Below are 18,334 nucleotides of genomic sequence, written 5' to 3' on the forward strand. Positions count from 1 at the left end.
CTTGCATGATCTTGTAAAGTAAGGTGATGCAATACCACCATGGCTGAAATTTCCCGGTCCTCCACCCAATAGGCGCAGAAAGAGTAACATTTTAGTTTATCTTAGCGACCAGGTGCAACTCAATGTAAATGCCCAGACACTCTCTTCTTGCAAATGGTCCTGGGCAAAGCTGACTGCAAAGGAAACGGATTCACAGCTCATATCAACAATAAATGTCACAAATTCTCCCAAACATGGTGCCTGTGATTATATATTTAATAAATCGGGTACCTCAACTGTTAGTCCTTCTACTTCTCTCTTCACTATGTGATAATGTACAAATACCCACAATGCCTTTCAGTCCATCAGAGGCTCCAACTCCAGGCTTCCACCCACCTTCACTAACCCACTTACCTTCAGGTGCCTGATATTATTGGTACATACTCTAACTGTGGTCTAAAATTGCCATGCAGCATCTGTACTATTTTTGCTATGTACTGCCTTAAATGCCACTGTGTTGATATTTGTTGTATTATGTTATTGTGGCTTAAAAATAAAGAGATAAAAAAAATAAATGGTCCTCCTTGCAGCCTCTGCCTGGCCAGCTCCGAGAGTCATGTCACAGGCACATACGTCATTGTGCTGGCTCCTAATTCTGGTATACATTTCTTGAGCCCTGGCTTAGGAGATATTCAAAACTTCCACACGGAAGCACAGGACCGTGAAGTCACAGCACAATGCTCCAGATTTAGAAAGACTCCTATAACTGCTAATCAGACGATGCTGGCGCTTTGTAGATGGCAAATAGAGGGACAGAACCAATAAACTTTTAGTAGGTATGGCATGTTGGGGTCAGAGTGGAGTCCCCAAAGCTCTGGTGCAGTTGCCATGCCACTCTCTATAGCATAAGTATAAGATTATAAAGTTTTTTGTACAAAAATATGTAAATATAAATGTATTACACTTATACTAATTCACATAGAAAACAAGACATTTTACACCGTTACATACTTGAGAACAAAATATTATTCAGACATTTTAGGCAGTGAGGATTTGGATAGAAAATTAAGGTTTCTGTACAAATTAGAATTATTCAAGACCACACTTACTATATATATATATATATATATATATATATATATATATATATATATATATATATATATGTGATTTCATGAAATATCAGCAAAATTAGATTGATTTCTGGTTTTTATTATAAAAATAAATACACATAAAAAATTGCTCGGAACTGGAAACACCAGAAACTGGCCTTTCTGAAAGTTATCCTAAGCGGATCCAGGGTCTGGCTCACGGGTTCCATCCAGCCCCTCTTCTCTCTGAAAGGTGGAGCACTGGCAGATTTGGTTTTGGAGTCTTTGTAATGCAATGTCCAGCTCATCTAAACCCAAATCTCTGGATAACACACAGCATTGTTGCCCTATTATGGAGTAACACCAGAAGTAGTCTGTGGAACATTTTCTGTCTCCTGACTATTGGGTGCTGCCGCACTACGTGGAGCAGGTTTGGGCAGGCGGATGGCAGTGTAGCGATTGGATGCAACATGCTCTTTCAGGTACTCTCCTCCCATCTCCTCATAATCCTTACGGCTTATCCAGCCCTCGTCAGCCTCCAAATTCTGAAGGGCCCAATCAGAGGCACCATTCCAAGAGTCAAGGACAGGGTGAGAGGCCCGGTAAACCTGTGGAAGCAAACATGACAAAGATGATTTACTGCAAACAAAAAAACACCCTTAAAGTTGTAATGCTTAAAAACACTAACAGTACAGGGTTTACAACCTCTCCTCAAGGGGGTAAATATACCAAGCGGCGAGTTTCCGGCGGGTTTGAAAAGTGGAGATGTTGCCTATAGCAACCAATCAGATTTTAGCTATCATTTTGCAGAATGTACTAAATAAATAACTAGAATGTGATTGGTTGCTACAGGCAACATCTCCACTTTTTAAACCCACCGGAAACTGGCAGCTTGGTACATTTACTCCAAGAACTTAATGGCAAAGTGAGTAATGAATAGAAATAGGAATACACAGTCAGGCCACTTAAATATCATCAGACATAAAAGACATAGTAGCCATTAAGGACTAACAGACTCAGGGGATGTAAAGAAATGAGGATTGAGCATACATGAAAAGTGGAAGCAAACGGCCTCATCTGCAGCAGTTCCTTCTCCATGCGAGCCTGCATTCCCGGGTACATCACATTGCCCCCTGTCAAAAAGACGTTCTGCACTAGTTCCTGCTGCACTTCCTGTGGATATCTGAGGAAGAAAACAATGACAATGTACATGCAGGGAACAGGCAACATGCACAAAGGCGATTAGGTCAGCAACTTCTGATAAATAAATTAATAATTGTCAGGCACCTCTATGCGGAAGCACACACTTACCGGTCCAATATATATTGCATAGTCTCAGCCAGGCCGGCCTGGTCTTCTCCAATTAGTGACGGCTGAAACAAGACCTCAGGCACACGGATCCTCTCTGTGCCCAGGTACATCTGATGGTACTCTGCGATGTTAAACATGGCCTGGCAGTGAATAAGAAGGTTGAGTCAAATGTTTAAGAAATATACACACATTTGTAGATTCCCTTTGTACCCCAGCACTTGCTACCTGAACATTTGGTGTTGTTTTCTCAAGTTCCATCTGCTCCTCAGTATAAAGAGGTTCCAGTTCTGAAATTCCTTCCATATCTTCTTGTTCCCCTCCCATTGTTTCTGGTGTCTGAAGATGAAAACAATTACAATAATTGCAAGCTATACATAGAGCAGCAATATGTAGTGTATGTGAAAGCTGCCCACCTGCGGTTTGCTGTCTAATGTATCTCCCAGTACTCGATGTCGTCCCTGCTCAATGGCCACATTTAGCTTGTGAATGTAAGACTGCAGTTCCTCTGCAGAGTCCATATTCAGTTCCACCAGGGATTTGTGAAATTGTTCCACTTGTCCATCCTCCAGAAGTTCCTATTGTGAAAGAGTACAAAGTAAGGGGCACATTGAGATGCTCACACTCTGCTATAGAAGGGAACCCATTGCACAGTAATTGCTTAAAGGTTACAGAAGGTTAAAACATGGAGAATTGATTACTGTAGGCATTTAAACGTAACTACAGACAATACCAAAAATTCAGTTTTGGCTGGAACTAAAGAAGTTAAATATGCAAATACCGATTGCCCCTGCCTCCTCTCTCCCTCTGCCCCGGACTCCTCGCTCTCTCTCTCCCTCTGCCCCGGACTCCTCGCTCTCTCTCTCCCACTGCCCCCGGACTCCTCGCTCGCTCTCTCCCTCTGCCCCCGGACTCCTCGCTCGCTCTCTCCCTCTGCCCCCGGACTCCTCGCTCTCTCTCTCCCACCGCCCCCGGACTCCTCGCTCGCTCTCTCCCTCCGCCCCCGGACTCCTCGCTCGCTCTCTCCCTCCGCCCCCGGACTCCTCGCTCGCTCTCTCCCTCCGCCCCCGGACTCCTCGCTCGCTCTCTCCCTCCGCCCCCGGACTCCTCGCTCTCTCTCTCCCTCTGCCCCGGACTCCTCGCTCTCTCTCTCCCTCTGCCCCGGACTCCTCGCTCTCTCTCTCCCACTGCCCCCGGACTCCTCGCTCTCTCTCTCCCACTGCCCCCGGACTCCTCGCTCGCTCTCTCCCTCCGCCCCCGGACTCCTCGCTCGCTCTCTCCCTCCGCCCCCGGACTCCTCGCTCGCTCTCTCCCTCCGCCCCCGGACTCCTCGCTCGCTCTCTCCCTCCGCCCCCGGACTCCTCGCTCGCTCTCTCCCTCCGCCCCCGGACTCCTCGCTCGCTCTCTCCCTCCGCCCCCGGACTCCTCGCTCGCTCTCTCCCTCCGCCCCCGGACTCCTCGCTCGCTCTCTCCCTCCGCCCCCGGACTCCTCGCTCGCTCTCTCCCTCCGCCCCCGGACTCCTCGCTCGCTCTCTCCCTCCGCCCCCGGACTCCTCGCTCGCTCTCTCCCTCTGCCCCCGGACTCCTCGCTCGCTCTCTCCCTCTGCCCCCGGACTCCTCGCTCTCTCTCTCTGCCCCCGGACTCCTCGCTCTCTCTCTCCCACTGCCCCCGGACTCCTCGCACTCTCTCTCTGCCCCCGGACTCCTCGCTCTCTCTCTCTGCCCCCGGACTCCTCGCACTCTCTCTCTGCCCCCGGACTCCTCGCTCTCTCTCTCTGCCCCCGGACTCCTCGCGCTCTGCACCTAACAATATCCACCAATGTCTGCCAACAGGATTAAGTCTCCACTTGCGTCAGGGGCACGTTGGATGGATCACAGGAACACAAATATGTAATATTTTGCATTTATGTTTTACTAATTGAAAAATAAATAAAATGTCAGAGGGATTGTCTTTAAATTACCTATAGTAATGGATCCTCCATTTTATCCTTCAAGCCATCAGCCGCCTTCTATTACAATATTTGGCATTCATTTTTAACCTATTCAATTGTACCCGAAACTGACTGGTCCCCTTTGGGTGGAATTACCTTTTAATAACTGTTCACTGTTGAATATTTTTGCTCAATAATATAGTCTATATCAGAGTCTCCCAGTATTTTGCCATTATATAACCCTTATGCTGGTAAAACTTTGCCAAATGATTCATAGTGTGTAAATACCAATAATCGTTATGTCTGTAGAGGTGTAATAAATAGCCAACGCCAACAGATTCTTCTTGGATTTATAAGCTTCTCTGAAGCACTAAGGGTAAATTGTTTTCAATAAACAACAATAGTTGCAGCAAGGAACAAACACTATCAGTAGTCTTGGCTGTCTTCCCAGTTATATTATAATTTAGGGAAGAGAGGACGATGGGAGAGATCTAACTAGTATGTTTTCAACCTGAGTGATACATATAAACAAACGTCCAGCTCACAATACAAGGGTTATTACCCACTGTTATCGCTGCATCTGACTTGGATTTTTAATGCATAATCAGTAATCAGTTCCTGAACAATATAAATTTATGCTTTTATCATTGTGATACAAGGTCTCAACATTAAGAGATATCCCCAAGGAACATTTGAAACTCGTAAACAATGACATCACTAAAATATTATCTATTGTAATGAACAGCTTGTGTAATACCGATTCCAGCAATTCATTTATATTTCTTCTTGTCAATATCATCCCGGTTGGTCAATATACTGCTGTGTACTAGTGACACGTGAGCTCACATTTTGTTTGTATAATTTGTTATGCAAAGATAACTGTTGTGCGCTGTTGCACATTTCTTTTCTTTATTGTTATTAGTTTGGGGAGGGCAGGTCCCCCACAACAGCGGCCAAAAACTATCTACATAACCAGCGCTAAAAGGTTTTGTTGTATATATTATTCATATTGTGTACATACCCTCTACGGTTAATCACAAGAGGTTTAGCCAGCGTTGTGCTGTATTTTTCCCCCATTCATTTATATGACCATTTCATTTCAATGCGGTTGTGCGCTACATGTAGAAACCCCATTGAAATGAATGGGCCATAGACACAAATGGACCTTAACATTATGGTGAAACTCGTAGTCTTTGAGAGGGAATGCTATTGTTTATTTATACCACTTCCCCACCCTCAGAGAATCCAGCCCCATAGTAGCCAGTCAGAGCTAGTTATGCTATGACAATGGAAATACAAACTACAGGATTTACTGTTAATAGTGGGAACTATCCCTGGTTGTTTAGTGCCGAGCCTGGACGAAGAACTGGTACTATGGCTTTACTGCTTGATTGTTACATTTATTCACTGGCGAAGCTTCCCCTACTAAATTCAGAGACCCCATCAATAGGGTTTTACCTGGTTGAAACCGAATTGCAATGAATGGGCCATTTTAGGGAATGGGAAAAGCTCTGTGCCGTTCATATTCTGGATGCATCAACAAACGCATATGAATGCATCCAGAGCATATCAACCACAGACACACCACATGTGATCCGCATATCGTATGAAAATGCAGAGTGTACTTAAATCCGTTTTCAAATGCAGCTTGGAAGTGCAACGCCAATCAGTAACCAGCCTAAAGGTTACTCTAACTGTATACTTATTATTTTATTTTTATTTTAAATCATTCTGTGTGGAGTTACATTTAAAAATGCAACAGACTCCATGAATCTGAAGCAGTAAAGTTGAGTATGTCACCAATAACTGCAGTCGGACAGGACAGCAAAATAATAGTACAAGATACTGGTTAGGGGCGAGGGTACGACATGCATACTTTCCAAAATTCCAAATGGCCAAAGAAGGACACTTATGCAGTTATTCTATTTGCACAATGAATGTATGAAATCTTCCCATAGGGCAGGGTAACAATGCTTAAACCAGCCCTGGGTTACCTGCACATAGAGCAGTCTCTCCAGTCGTTCCTGGTCCTGTTGAAGCTTTTCTTCCCTGCGTCGTGCATTCAGTTCCTGCAGCCGTCTCAGCTGCTGCTGCCTGCGCTCCTGCTTCTCCTCTGATGGCACAGCCGTGCCCAGGAGCTTGGAGGAAAAAGGCAACTGCATCTTGTGCACATTCTGCTCATAGTAATCTGGGCAACGCCACTTCTGGAGCTCTGGGACAGATACACGATGAGAACAAATGTTTATGGAGATTGATGTCACCTCCACTAGTAAATTATAATCACAACTTATGGTACAGCCTTGTACAGTACAGAAGAGGAAACAGTGTTCAGCAAGCAGGTATATGCTGAGATGTCAGTGCTGGTTATATAACAACAGCAGACAATTAAAGAGACTACAATTGAGTCAAGGTTGTCTGAATTTGCCTCACTTGACGACAAATCTAGTCTTATCTAGGAGGAGTAATCAATGGTAAAGGACATAAATCAGGATAATGACAGAGAGAGTTGTTTCCATGCCGACCGAAATGAATGTGCTGTTAATTCAGCCCTTAACCTGCACGTGTCTAATGCTAACTGATGATGTCCGTCCATTGTCACCAAGGAAGAAAGTCTGACTCATAGGGGCATATTCAATTAGCTTTTGGATTCGCGGTAACGCGCGTTACCGCGAAAAGTGCGCGTTCTTGCGGGTATTACGGTACCGCATTAACGCAGATTTTCGTTCGCAACCCTATAGGCTGCGAACGAAAATCTACGTTATTGCGGTAACGTGTATTACGTTTCGCGGCTGTTCCGGTGCGTTACCGTGAATCCGAAAGCTAATTGAATATGCCCCATATAGTGTATTAAGGTTGTTACCTTCCATATAATCATCTGGTACATAGCAGTGCTCATGCAAGATCTCCTCCATGCGGCTCAGCGTAATAGCGGAGAGATGTCCGGGATACTTCAGTTGCAGCAGGCGATGGAGATATGTCACAGCCTGGAAACCTCCGAGATTCATGCGTTTGCAGTTCTTGCCGTCCAGCCTACAGAAAAGGCAGTCTCAGTAAGTCACTTACACACTGAACTCCTCCTTTCTGTTTAATCATGGCACATGACTCCATCTGGGTGGGGGCATTATTTATTAATGGCAATTAGATTACTGTGCTCTCACGTGAGAAAATCCTGCTAACTACAACTAAATGGTCAGCTATTTGTAACTATGATAAGGACTCTGAACTCACCTTCCATTCAGAACGGGAAGTATATGGGTGCAGTGGTAGCCAGATGACACAACAAGCCCACTGGTGGGAAACTCATCTTTTTTGTTGTGATAGAAGCTGTACAGCCCATCGATTCCGAATGACAGTTTTGGCACCTGGTAGCACTCAAACAGGAGTTCAGATACCATCTGCCTGACGTGAAGTGGGGTGCAGGGTGCTTCAGTAAACACCAGTGGGTAATCAACACAGCCCTGCGCAGGAAAATATACTCGTTAGTAAGCATGCTGGTCTCAAATTCACACTGTGTTTCTATACTCAGAATAGACATGTTCTTGGGAAAACAAACACAGAGCCATGTATTTGTACTTCGCTGTCATCATCATCAGCTATTTATAAGCAGCCACTAATGCCGCAGCGCTGTACAGAGAACTCACTCACATCAGTCCCTGCTCCAATTGAGCTTACAGTCTAAATTCCCTAACATACACACACACAGACTAGGGTCAATATTAATAGCAGCCAATTAACCGATTAGTATGGTTTTGGAGACTATGGGAAGGAACCCATGCAAACACGGGGAGAACATACAAACTCCACACTGATAAGTCCATGTTCAGGAATCGAACTCATGACTCAAATGCTGTGAGGCAGAAGTGCTAACCACTAAGCCACCGTGCATGTACAACGATGCAACTATTGCAAGATAGGTGCAGGTCTGCACCAGTAGCAGGCATGCATTACATACACATATGCCTAGTGGTCAAAGTGGACATTTAGAATTGGTGGTATGTAACATGTAATGGGAATGTAAGTAAATGGAATTTGATAGTTTTAATCATTAAAGCAATGGGAGAAGTGGCGGGATGGCATACCACCGTATACCATCCCATTGCGACCACTGCTTACGCCCATTTTTCTACCATCTGATTTGTTTGCAAAATATGTATTTGTTATTAGGCATCAAAAACCTGGACTCCACATCATAGTGGACCCCACTAAGGCTATTGTCCAATTTGCTCCTATTGTCTCTCATTACCCCTTCCTTTTAGAATGTAAGTGGGCAGGGTCCTCTGCCTTATAGATCGTGCCTATCCACTCTCCATCTTCCTTGCTTGTCCCTGACCCTTGAGATAAAACTGGGAAAATATATATTAGCAATCAAGAGACACATTGGGTGTTCTTAGTCTTAAATCAGAGAAAAGAATATCCAAATTCAAAACCTATTACTGTAATATTTACAAGGCTGCACCCTTGGACCCCAGCACTCTGAATTACTTGCGTACGGGAATCTAATCTCCCTAAACTCTCTTCAACCCAGAGAGAGCTCCTCTTAGCCAAAATCACATGTTACATGATATGTAAAACTGATCCTCATTCTTTAGATTCACAATACGCTTGGCCAATATGGCTCCATAAGTGACCATCAATAATTTTGCAAAGTAAAATTACCTAACTTCACTGTTTCATAAAATCCTCCACAATCATGGCCACCAGGTTTCAGCCTACCTACTTATTTTAGTTACCGACCATCAACTTGTAGAAAGGAATCTAAACACTTAGTCTAGAAGGTAAAAAAGAAGAAGTTAGGCTGGGTACACACTACAGGGTTTTCAGGCGATTATCGGGCCAATCACCCGATAAACGACTGCTCAGCCCGATATCGCATTAGTGTGTACACTGCAACGATGAGCAACTATCATTCTAAAGCACATTGTATCGTTTCATTTGATTTTTAAACTGGACTAAAAAGCTTGTTAAAAAATGGAACGATGTAGTTCCAATTCTGCAGTGTGTACGCACTCACTATCAGGATCTCCATAGAGTTTTGCAGAGCCACAATCTTTTCAGCCAATGGCTATGACAGATGAAGAGGACAGAACTGAAGGTAAATTTTGTAAAACATGTATAGTGTGTACACATGAATCAGCATGCTGATTGAGACTTTTTTTTTTTACATCAATCGTTATAAATAACACATGGGGAGAAAACTTCTGTAGTGTGTACCCGGCCTTAGACTGAAGGTTTTTTTCAGCCGTTTATCAGGCCAATCACCCGATAAACGACAGCTCGACCACATATCGCGTTAGTGTGTATAATCACACGATGAACGACAATCGTTCCAAAGTGCCAATTGTCGTTTAATTTGGTTGGTCGTACGGTTTAATAATCTCGTTCCAATCACCTTCCGATCATGTAGTGTGTATGCACTCACAATCACGATCTCCATGGAGTTTACAGAGTCATGGTCTTTCCAGCCGATGCCGGCAATGAACATGTCCTGGTGACTGAATGTAGAGAGTGCTGTGGATGGAATAGTTTGTTCGTTCTAAGACTGAAAATTTTGTTTGAGTCACAGAAGCTAACAAAGTTCCTAAGGACAGAAAGATAGCTATAACAAGGCGGTTTTAATCAGTGTGACAGCAATGAATGAGTGACTATTATAGTGCTGTCATTCTCTAAACGACCAGATGAAGAGCACAGATCTGAAGGTAAGTCGTGTTAGTGTGTACACATGAATTGCCCGATCGATCGGACCTTCGGTCGTTAGTAAAATCGTCTTAGATAACACGTGGGTCGGAACATTCTTTAGTGTGTACCTAGCCTTAGTCTAGAAAAAGCAATAAAAGCACAGTCATTTTTCAAGATCCTCTATAAACTGCCTTGAGGCAATTCTTATAAAATTAATCCTTGTCCTAAAAAGACTTTTGTTACAGATATGAAACCACTGCAACAAGAAAGCTATATCCCTAATGACGTGAGGAGTTGAGGCTGCCCAATTAGGCTTACAAGAAATGAAGTTTGTCGTAACAAAACAAACTTGGAGTACATGCATTAAGCTGTGTATTTGCTTTATATGGATTAAAGTATTGATGCTTAAGCAAAGAATAATCTTTTAACCGCACCCAACCATGTGACCTCAAAAGCGATTCCCACACTAAAGCTGGGTATACACTACAGAATTTTCCACCAACTTTTTATGCCGATCGATTTTACACCCGATCGATGGTCCGATTGCTCGGTCCATGGACTGCATACACACTAGCCTTGTTTCAGACGATAAAGTGAAGAGCGGCCGTCCGGTAGTGACTTTTTACAGCCATGTTGTCGTGAGCAAAGATTTTAATTTCGTACACACTGAAGCAACATTTGCAGAACATGTAACAATATACCAAAGACATTAGCATAAAGGGGCAGAGCTTTCACTATAGTTAACACCCAAAACTGCCTAAAAAGAGAAGACAACACTGTCTCTTCATTCATTCCTATAAAATAGAAGTTTAACTACCATACATAAAATTTAGAAGAAACATTTAACTTAAAGTGCAATGCACTAATTATTCCATAATAATAAAATCCCTTTGTATGTAATGGTCCTGTACGGGTTAAAGTTATAGCCCAAAATCTCCATACACTAGGTTATTATACACGAATAGGCATCACCCACAATGCTCCATTCTCTGCGGGCATCATCGCTGATTGGTCCACAGCAGAAACAAACGCCCCTGTCTGAGTGTATAAAATGACAGAGGAGCCTGTCTGGCGCTGAGGAGCGTGAAAAGAAGGTGTCAGTGGGGGTTGCGGGTGAAGAGAAGGTGTCAGTGGGGGTTGCAGCTAAGGAGATGGAGACAGAGTCAGAGATGGTGCTGGAAGAGCCAAAAAATGTTGAAAAAGTTAAGGTGGGAGATGGAGATGCTCAAGAAGAGCAAAGAGCAAAGCCAATGAGCCCAAGAGAGATGGAGATGATGGTAAAAGTACTGGACCAGTACGACTACGACATTAAAAAAAAGTGAGTAGCACATGTAGTGTACCTGTTTGAAGGACTTTATGTATTTCATTGTAGTTTCACACGAAGCAATACAAATGCCTGATTTGTAACATAGATTTTTTTTAGTCAGAACGAAGAATTAACGGTGAGAAGGCCTGTTTAGATACCACTAATGTAACAACTGTTGTCAAACAAGAAAAAAATGATGTTGAATACCAAGATATGCAAGACGTTATACACAAAGGTATTTCAGTGAACATGTGTAGATAACTAAATGCTTTGGGCAGATACCTGTGCCCTTATAATAACCAAAATGGCGCCTGTTTTCCAAAATATATGGATGTTAAGCCCGTTATTATTGCGATTGTGCCAGAGGGACCACAACATAAACTGATCTCGAGCAGTGTGCAAGGTGAGCAAATGAGAGTATTTCTGGTGTTGGATATAAATTACACATATAGAAGTTTAATGGTAAACATTTTTTATTTCCTTGTTTCATAGGTAAAGAAATCAAAGGGAATATAAACGCAGGCGACATCAAGAATTTTTTTTTAAAAACCTTGAGAAAAATTTTGTTGAAATGTGTATGCTGTTTGGAACTGTTCTGCCACAAACCACTAGCACCTTTAATGTGTAATACTATTTTTTTCACTTATCATATTCTGTAATAAAAATGTTTGTACTTTTTCCTGCAATAAAACTGTTGCATGAACACTGTGTGGTTTATTCTGTGCATTTTACAAATATTAGTTAATAAAGGTTAATATGACTTTATAGGTTTTATTCAATTGTTCCTCCGGGCGCCGCCGGAACGAGCGCGTTAAAACTATTACCGTTTATACGGTAATTACTCGCTCAATTTCAGCTCGCAGCTCCCTGAGCAGCGAGCTGAAATTGAGCGAGTAAATTACCGTATGAAAGGTACGCGCAATATTACCGTATAAACGGTAATAGTTTTAACGCGCTCGTTCCGGTGGCGCCCGGAGGAACAATTAAATACCCCCCTATAAGTTTAATAGTTTATAAAGGAATAAGTTTATAAAGAGTAAATATGAATGGGTTCCCAAAATAGATGCAAAGGGTAATAACATACGTGCTTTACACATGTGTAATGGACTGCAACCAGACAAGTGCAATATACATCTATACAAAACACAAGTCAGTGATGTGCGGATACCGCACCACGTGGGACTGGTACAGCCATCACAAACTTACATACACAGGCCCCCCAGGTCGAGGAATTGTCGTGGATCGGTCAGAAATTTATACACACTACACAACGGAAAGGAGCGTAAATATTGAAAGGTACGACCAACCAAATGAGGCGACGATCGTCCCTTTGGGCAGACTTTCGACCATCGTGTCACTACACAAAACTGACCCGACTTTCAAATGAGTGTATGTCAGCTGGTTGAGCCGATTATTGGACAAAAACCATGTTGTGTGTACCCAGCTTAACACATACTTGCCAACTCTCCCGGAATGTCCGGGAGACTCCCGCATTTTGGGGGAGTCTCCCGGACTCCCGGAGGAGTATGGCAAAATCCCGCATTTACAGAAATAGGGCCACAATACCGCGATTCTCCGGGAATCGCGGCATTTGGCCCCGCCCCTGACTGTAAAATGACGCGTTTGCGTCATTGCGTCACGGGGGGCGGGTCCAAAATGACGCGATTTTGGAGCCCCGCCCCCCGCACGCCCACCTCCTCCACTGAATCTCCCGGAAAGCAATGGGAGAAAGTCGGCAAGTATGGCTTAACATACAGAACATTGACAAGCACAATGATTTAGCAGCAGTAGTAGCAGACATAATGTGGCCCAGAGTCTCAAGTAATCCCACTGCAATCCTTGAGCAGTATCAGGGCTGGTTGGTCCTTTCCTTCTCTTTGTGAGTGTAGAAGTACAACTAAGCTTGTTTAGCGGTTATAGGAGGCTTTGGAAATGTAACATCACTGCATGGTACTCCTGCAGGAATTCACAACTCCAAAACCTATTGAACATGCTGCACTAGTGCATTGGGTATACTAGGCTCAGATTTTGCACTGAGACCTAGGGTTAGATTTACTAAACTGCGGGTTTGAAAAAGTGGAGATGTTGCCTATAGCAACCAATCAGATTCTAGCTGTCATTTTTTAGAATGCACTGAATAACAATTTACATGTCTGTCTCCATTACTGAAGTCATGTTGTCTTACCTGTCAGTCTTTCATTAAATCTTGGTCTCCATGAAAATGGCCACCTCCATATGCATCAATACATGGATATAGGACACAATTTCTGAACAGTGTCATCATGCCACAGATGGCGAAGCCAACTACGTCTTGTACTGACTAAGCATCAGGGAGAACGCCAGACTGTTCAGGGAGTGAGGGAGATCACCCCTATTTCAGGGAGTCTCCCTGACATTCAGGGAGAGTTGGCAAGTATGAGGTAAGATTGGCATAGTCCAACCACACCATCGGTGCCTATTAAAAACCCTGACATTCAACCTGAGCAACAACTAGTTGAATAGTTAAGATTTGCCCATTGACGTCAAAAGTAGCCAGTTATACATGCACATAATGTGCCATACCACTCTATGCACTGTAAATATAACTATAGCTCCGGCTTCACGTTCATACAGTGCAGATATTGCTGTTTAGTTACCTCTGACGTCACTCCCAGTCTTTGAAACACGTGATCACACAACAGCTCCTGTAGCTCCAGATTCACCGGCAGGTTCCTGTCGAACGGTGTCCGGAGCAGCCAGCGCAGCGGCTCCAAGCTCGGGATGTCATTACCCACACGGCTCAGGCTACGAGGCCCTCCGCGGCTTCTGGCCACCACTGAGCGGAGCTGCAGGTTGGGTCCCACTCCCGCCCATCCCGCTCGTAACTGGAAGGAGCCGTTATCCAAAACCAGCACGGCCGGTCCCCCCGCCACAGGTTCGTACACGGGGTCCGGGACAGCCCGGGCATCCCGAAATCTGTATACATTGACGACTGGCCTGGGCGCAGCCATTTTGGATGTGCTGTCCGTGGAGAAACTGCTCCGCCAAGTCCAACAACAAGATTCCGAGATAGAAAAGTTCCTAGCAACCGACGCTTCGGTGATTCTGCAGAGTTACTGCGCAAAGGTGATAACAATGGTGTAATATCAGTACCATGATGTACATATTCTATGTTTGTTGGATGCAGTTCTCACCGTCTGTTAGTATTAGAATTGTAATATATGATGATGTATGTGCATAGAGTAATATAAATGTATTGTTGTCATGTACATAGGTCAGGTCATGGGAGGTCTGTACATAGTATAGAACTGTTTTGTTATAGTCAGGTCATGTTGATGAGCAAATGTAATGTCCAATGTCTTTATTAAGTGTAGTATTAGAGATTATATTGTGTAGTGTTTAGTTAGGACATGCTGGGTAGACAGTATTTTATACCTGCATTTATTGTTTCACACAATCTAATGATTGTGCTACACCCACCAATGTGCTGTAAACCATTGCAACCATGCTTTTGTTTTCTAAATATTGTAACAATGTACCTGGAAATTAGTTTCAAATGTTGCAAACTTTGGGGTTGCCTTGTTGTGCTGATATTCATATTATTATTATTTTTTTATTAATATGAATATATTTGCTGTTATATATGCCATATAGAAGCTGTCAACTGCAGGGGCGCACGCAGGATTGTCAGGGGGTTTCCCCCCCCCCCCCCAAAAAAAAACCACACGAGCACGTAGCAGCTCCGTATCGGCAGCGCTGTCCTATACAGCAGCCGCGGTGCTGTCAAAGAAGCATCCGCCGTGGACGCTTCTTTGACAGCGCCGCGGCTGCTGTATAGGATAGTGCCGCTATGGCGGCCACTTAGTTAGCGCAGGGGGGAAGTTTCTGTAGACTCAGGAACCTCCCCGCCCCCCATGCGTGCGCCACTGAACCTGTCACATTTGCAGTATGGTGTATTAAGGGAGGGGACATATACATATGATTAGCTTTAATAGATGTCATTGTGAGCAGTTTTAAATGCATTATCAAATTAGTTTACTGTGCTTCATTTTACATTTTCATGGTCATCACCATTTAATTAGTGCCAGCATATACCGTAGCACATTACAATTGGTAACAAACACAGTAATAAAACAATACTGGGTAATACAGACAGACAGGTAAGAGCACTCTTTTCGCAAGCTTACAATCTATAAGACAATGGGATACATGAGGTGCTACATATTGCAAAGGTAAAATGTGCATAGTTGGCCATATGATCCAGTCACACAGCAATGTTGGTCAGTGAGTTGTTGCTTTGTGTGAACTGTAAATGGTGGTAATAGGGTACTCTAGGGAGGTTAAGAGGGTGGTTGAGGGATTTTATAAGCTAGCCTGAACAGGTAGGTTTTCAGAGAACACTTCATCATCATCATTTATTTATATAGCGCCACTAATTACGCAGCGCTGCACAAAGAACACACTCACATCAGTCCCTCCCCAAATAGAGCTTACAGTCTAAATTCCCTAACACACACACACAGACAGATTAGGGTCAATTTGATAGAAATCAATTAGCCTACTAGTCTGTTTTTGGATTGTGGGAGGAAACTGGAGTGCCCAGAGGAAACCCACGCAAACACGGGGAGAACATACAAACTCCACACAGATAAGGCCCATGGTCGGGAATTGAACTCATGACTGTTGCTGTGAGGAGACTGCTAACCACTAAGCCACTGTGCTGCCCCACTTGAAAGTTTAAAGACTAGAGAATAGTCTTATTGTGCGAGGAAGGGTACTCCACAAAGTGTGAGCAGACCATAAAAAGACCTGTAAGTAGGAATGTGACCGGATAGTGTGAGTGTGGATTAAAGATGCAGGTCTTCTGCAGAACGGAGGTGTCAAGTTGAGAGATACTTTGAGACAACTGAAGGGATGTATGTTGGTGTAGTTTTGTTCATGGACTTGTATTTTAGTAGATGTATTTTATATTGGATTCAGTAATTAACAGGCAACAAATGTAGAGACTGACAGACACCAGCTCAGCTGTGGAGAATGATTTGCAAGAAAAATGAATCTAGCTGTAGCATGCAACATAAATTGCAGCGGTGAAAGTTTGATTTGGGGAAGACCAGTAAAGATGGTATTTCTATAGTCCATACAGGAAATGATGAGTATATAAATAAAAGTTTTTGCATTATCTTGTGTGAGATCTTATTTTGGATTTTTCTTTTTTTAGATGTATGTAACAGGATTTAGATGTAGAGGGGATATGGGGAACAAACGATCATTTTGAGTTAAAGATCACACCAAGGCATTGAGTTTGTGGGGTAGAATTTATTGTCATGTGAGCAGAAATTGCAATTTCAGATATGTAACTTGTGTTGGTGATTGAGAATATTATTAGCTCTCCAACTCGAGAGAGGACATCCAAGAAGAGATAGCGGAAAGTCAGTCAGTAACGCGGGTTAACACAGATGGTGGGATATTCAGAGAAAATAGATATATTTGGGTATCATCTGCATAGAGATGATACTGAAATCTAATGGAGCTTATTTGTTTACCAAGAGTAGTGATGTAGATAGAGAATAGCAGAGGTCCTAGGACTGAGCCTTGTGGTACTCCAACTGATAAATGAAGAGGTGGATCCAGAGAAATGAACACTGAAAGAGCGATTAGATAGGTATAATGATAACAAGGATAGGACAGGGTCCTGAAGACCTAGGGTTTGTAGCGTTTGTATGAGAAGATGGAGATCAACAGTGTCAAATGCAGCAGAGAGATCCTGGAGAATTAGATGCGAGCAATGGCCTTTAGATTTAGTAGTGATCAAATCATTAACAACCTTTGTCAGCACAATCTCTGTGGAGTGTTGGGAACAAAAGCCTGAATGAAGAGGGTCTAATAGGTTGTGTGAGGCGATGTATACAATACTCTTGAGAAGCTTGGAGGGTCATGGGAGCTGAGAGGTGAAAGGATAATTTGAGAGAGTGTTTCGTCAGAATTTAGTTTTTATTCAGACTATGAACACACTAGTGTTATCACTAGCATGTGCAGCTCACTTAGAGTTCATGCTAAGCTTTCACAGTACGTTTACTTGAAGTATATGCAGTTGGATTGAAGAACATGCTAGTAGCAACAGTAGTGGGTACGGGGTCACTGGAAACAATGATTACTAGCGCTACCCCTATTATCATGCATTCTACTGGCATTACAATGCATATAATTAATGCCAGTGGGTCCTAGGCATGGTTTCCATGCGTTACTGCTACTTGTGGGGATTTAATTTAAAAAAAATGTAAACAAAATTCCTTTAAATTGATATACTTCTCATAAGTGAAAATCCATCATGGAAGTACAGAATGTAACACTCAGAAGTATCAGTTGTCCATCTCCTCTCCAGAACACATGACGGTTTCCTGCCTCTAATTTTGCAATTTTCCTAGATTCTCCTTTTTCTTAGTTGTACTAGTTCTATTTTTCTAATATATTTCTGACATTTGTTTCTTCCTGTATTTGATGGTTACACACCACTGTGTGATGTACTGTATGTCTTGCCAAACAAAGGGCCCCTTTGTCACAATTCTGCTTCATATGGATATTTGCAGAATAAGCACAGAGTGAGCCATCTAAAATCTTCTCACTAGTATTAGTTATAAAGCCTGAAAAATAACTCTACAAAGCCCAGTAACAAACCAAAAAGTGGACAGGAAAATGCTGAATTTGTCCTTCTTGTACTGCAAACCTCCCCAAAAAAGTGTGTTTAGACCAAATCTGACCCACGTTGTTTGAATTATATAATTATAACATAGAACATGACCAACGCAGTAAGTGATTAAGCTAATTTGCCATTACAATTGTCAATTCATCGCTAGCCAGTTTCTAAGTTTCATTGTACAGTGTCTGCTTGAAAAGTTCTGTGTACACTATTGTGCAGATGTATAAATGGTTCAGAGTGCAGTGTCTGTTTGTGACACCATTGCTGCTTCTGTGCCTTATGATTTGGGCATTGGTAGATGAACCTAAGTTCATAGTGGAGAAAAAAATAGTGGATACAAAACTGTAAACACCAATATGATGTCATT

The 18,334-nt window shown here is 43.0% G+C and overlaps 2 protein-coding genes across 2 annotated transcripts in view; one reads left to right on the top strand and one right to left on the bottom strand.

Moving 5' to 3' along the window:
* Positions 1-1,175: 1,175 nt before the first annotated feature.
* ACTR5 (actin related protein 5) lies at positions 1,176-14,308 on the bottom strand. The gene is made up of 9 exons (XM_075177588.1): positions 13,928-14,308; positions 7,538-7,767; positions 7,170-7,339; positions 6,304-6,521; positions 2,795-2,956; positions 2,607-2,717; positions 2,382-2,521; positions 2,121-2,253; positions 1,176-1,678 (listed from the first exon to the last, which is right to left on the bottom strand). The coding sequence occupies exons 1-9, from the start codon at positions 14,279-14,281 to the stop codon at positions 1,421-1,423; spliced, it is 1,776 nt and encodes a 591-aa protein (XP_075033689.1). The 5' UTR covers positions 14,282-14,308; the 3' UTR covers positions 1,176-1,420.
* ARHGAP40 (Rho GTPase activating protein 40) overlaps positions 13,625-18,334 on the top strand; it is a 49,754-nt gene continuing 45,044 nt past the window's right edge. The window contains exon 1 of the mRNA XM_075177587.1: positions 13,625-14,396. The gene's annotated coding sequence lies outside the window, so the exon portion shown is untranslated. The remainder of the gene's footprint in view (positions 14,397-18,334) is intronic.

This window comes from Mixophyes fleayi, chromosome 6 (genome assembly GCF_038048845.1).
Source record: "Mixophyes fleayi isolate aMixFle1 chromosome 6, aMixFle1.hap1, whole genome shotgun sequence".
Lineage (NCBI taxonomy): Eukaryota > Metazoa > Chordata > Amphibia > Anura > Limnodynastidae > Mixophyes > Mixophyes fleayi.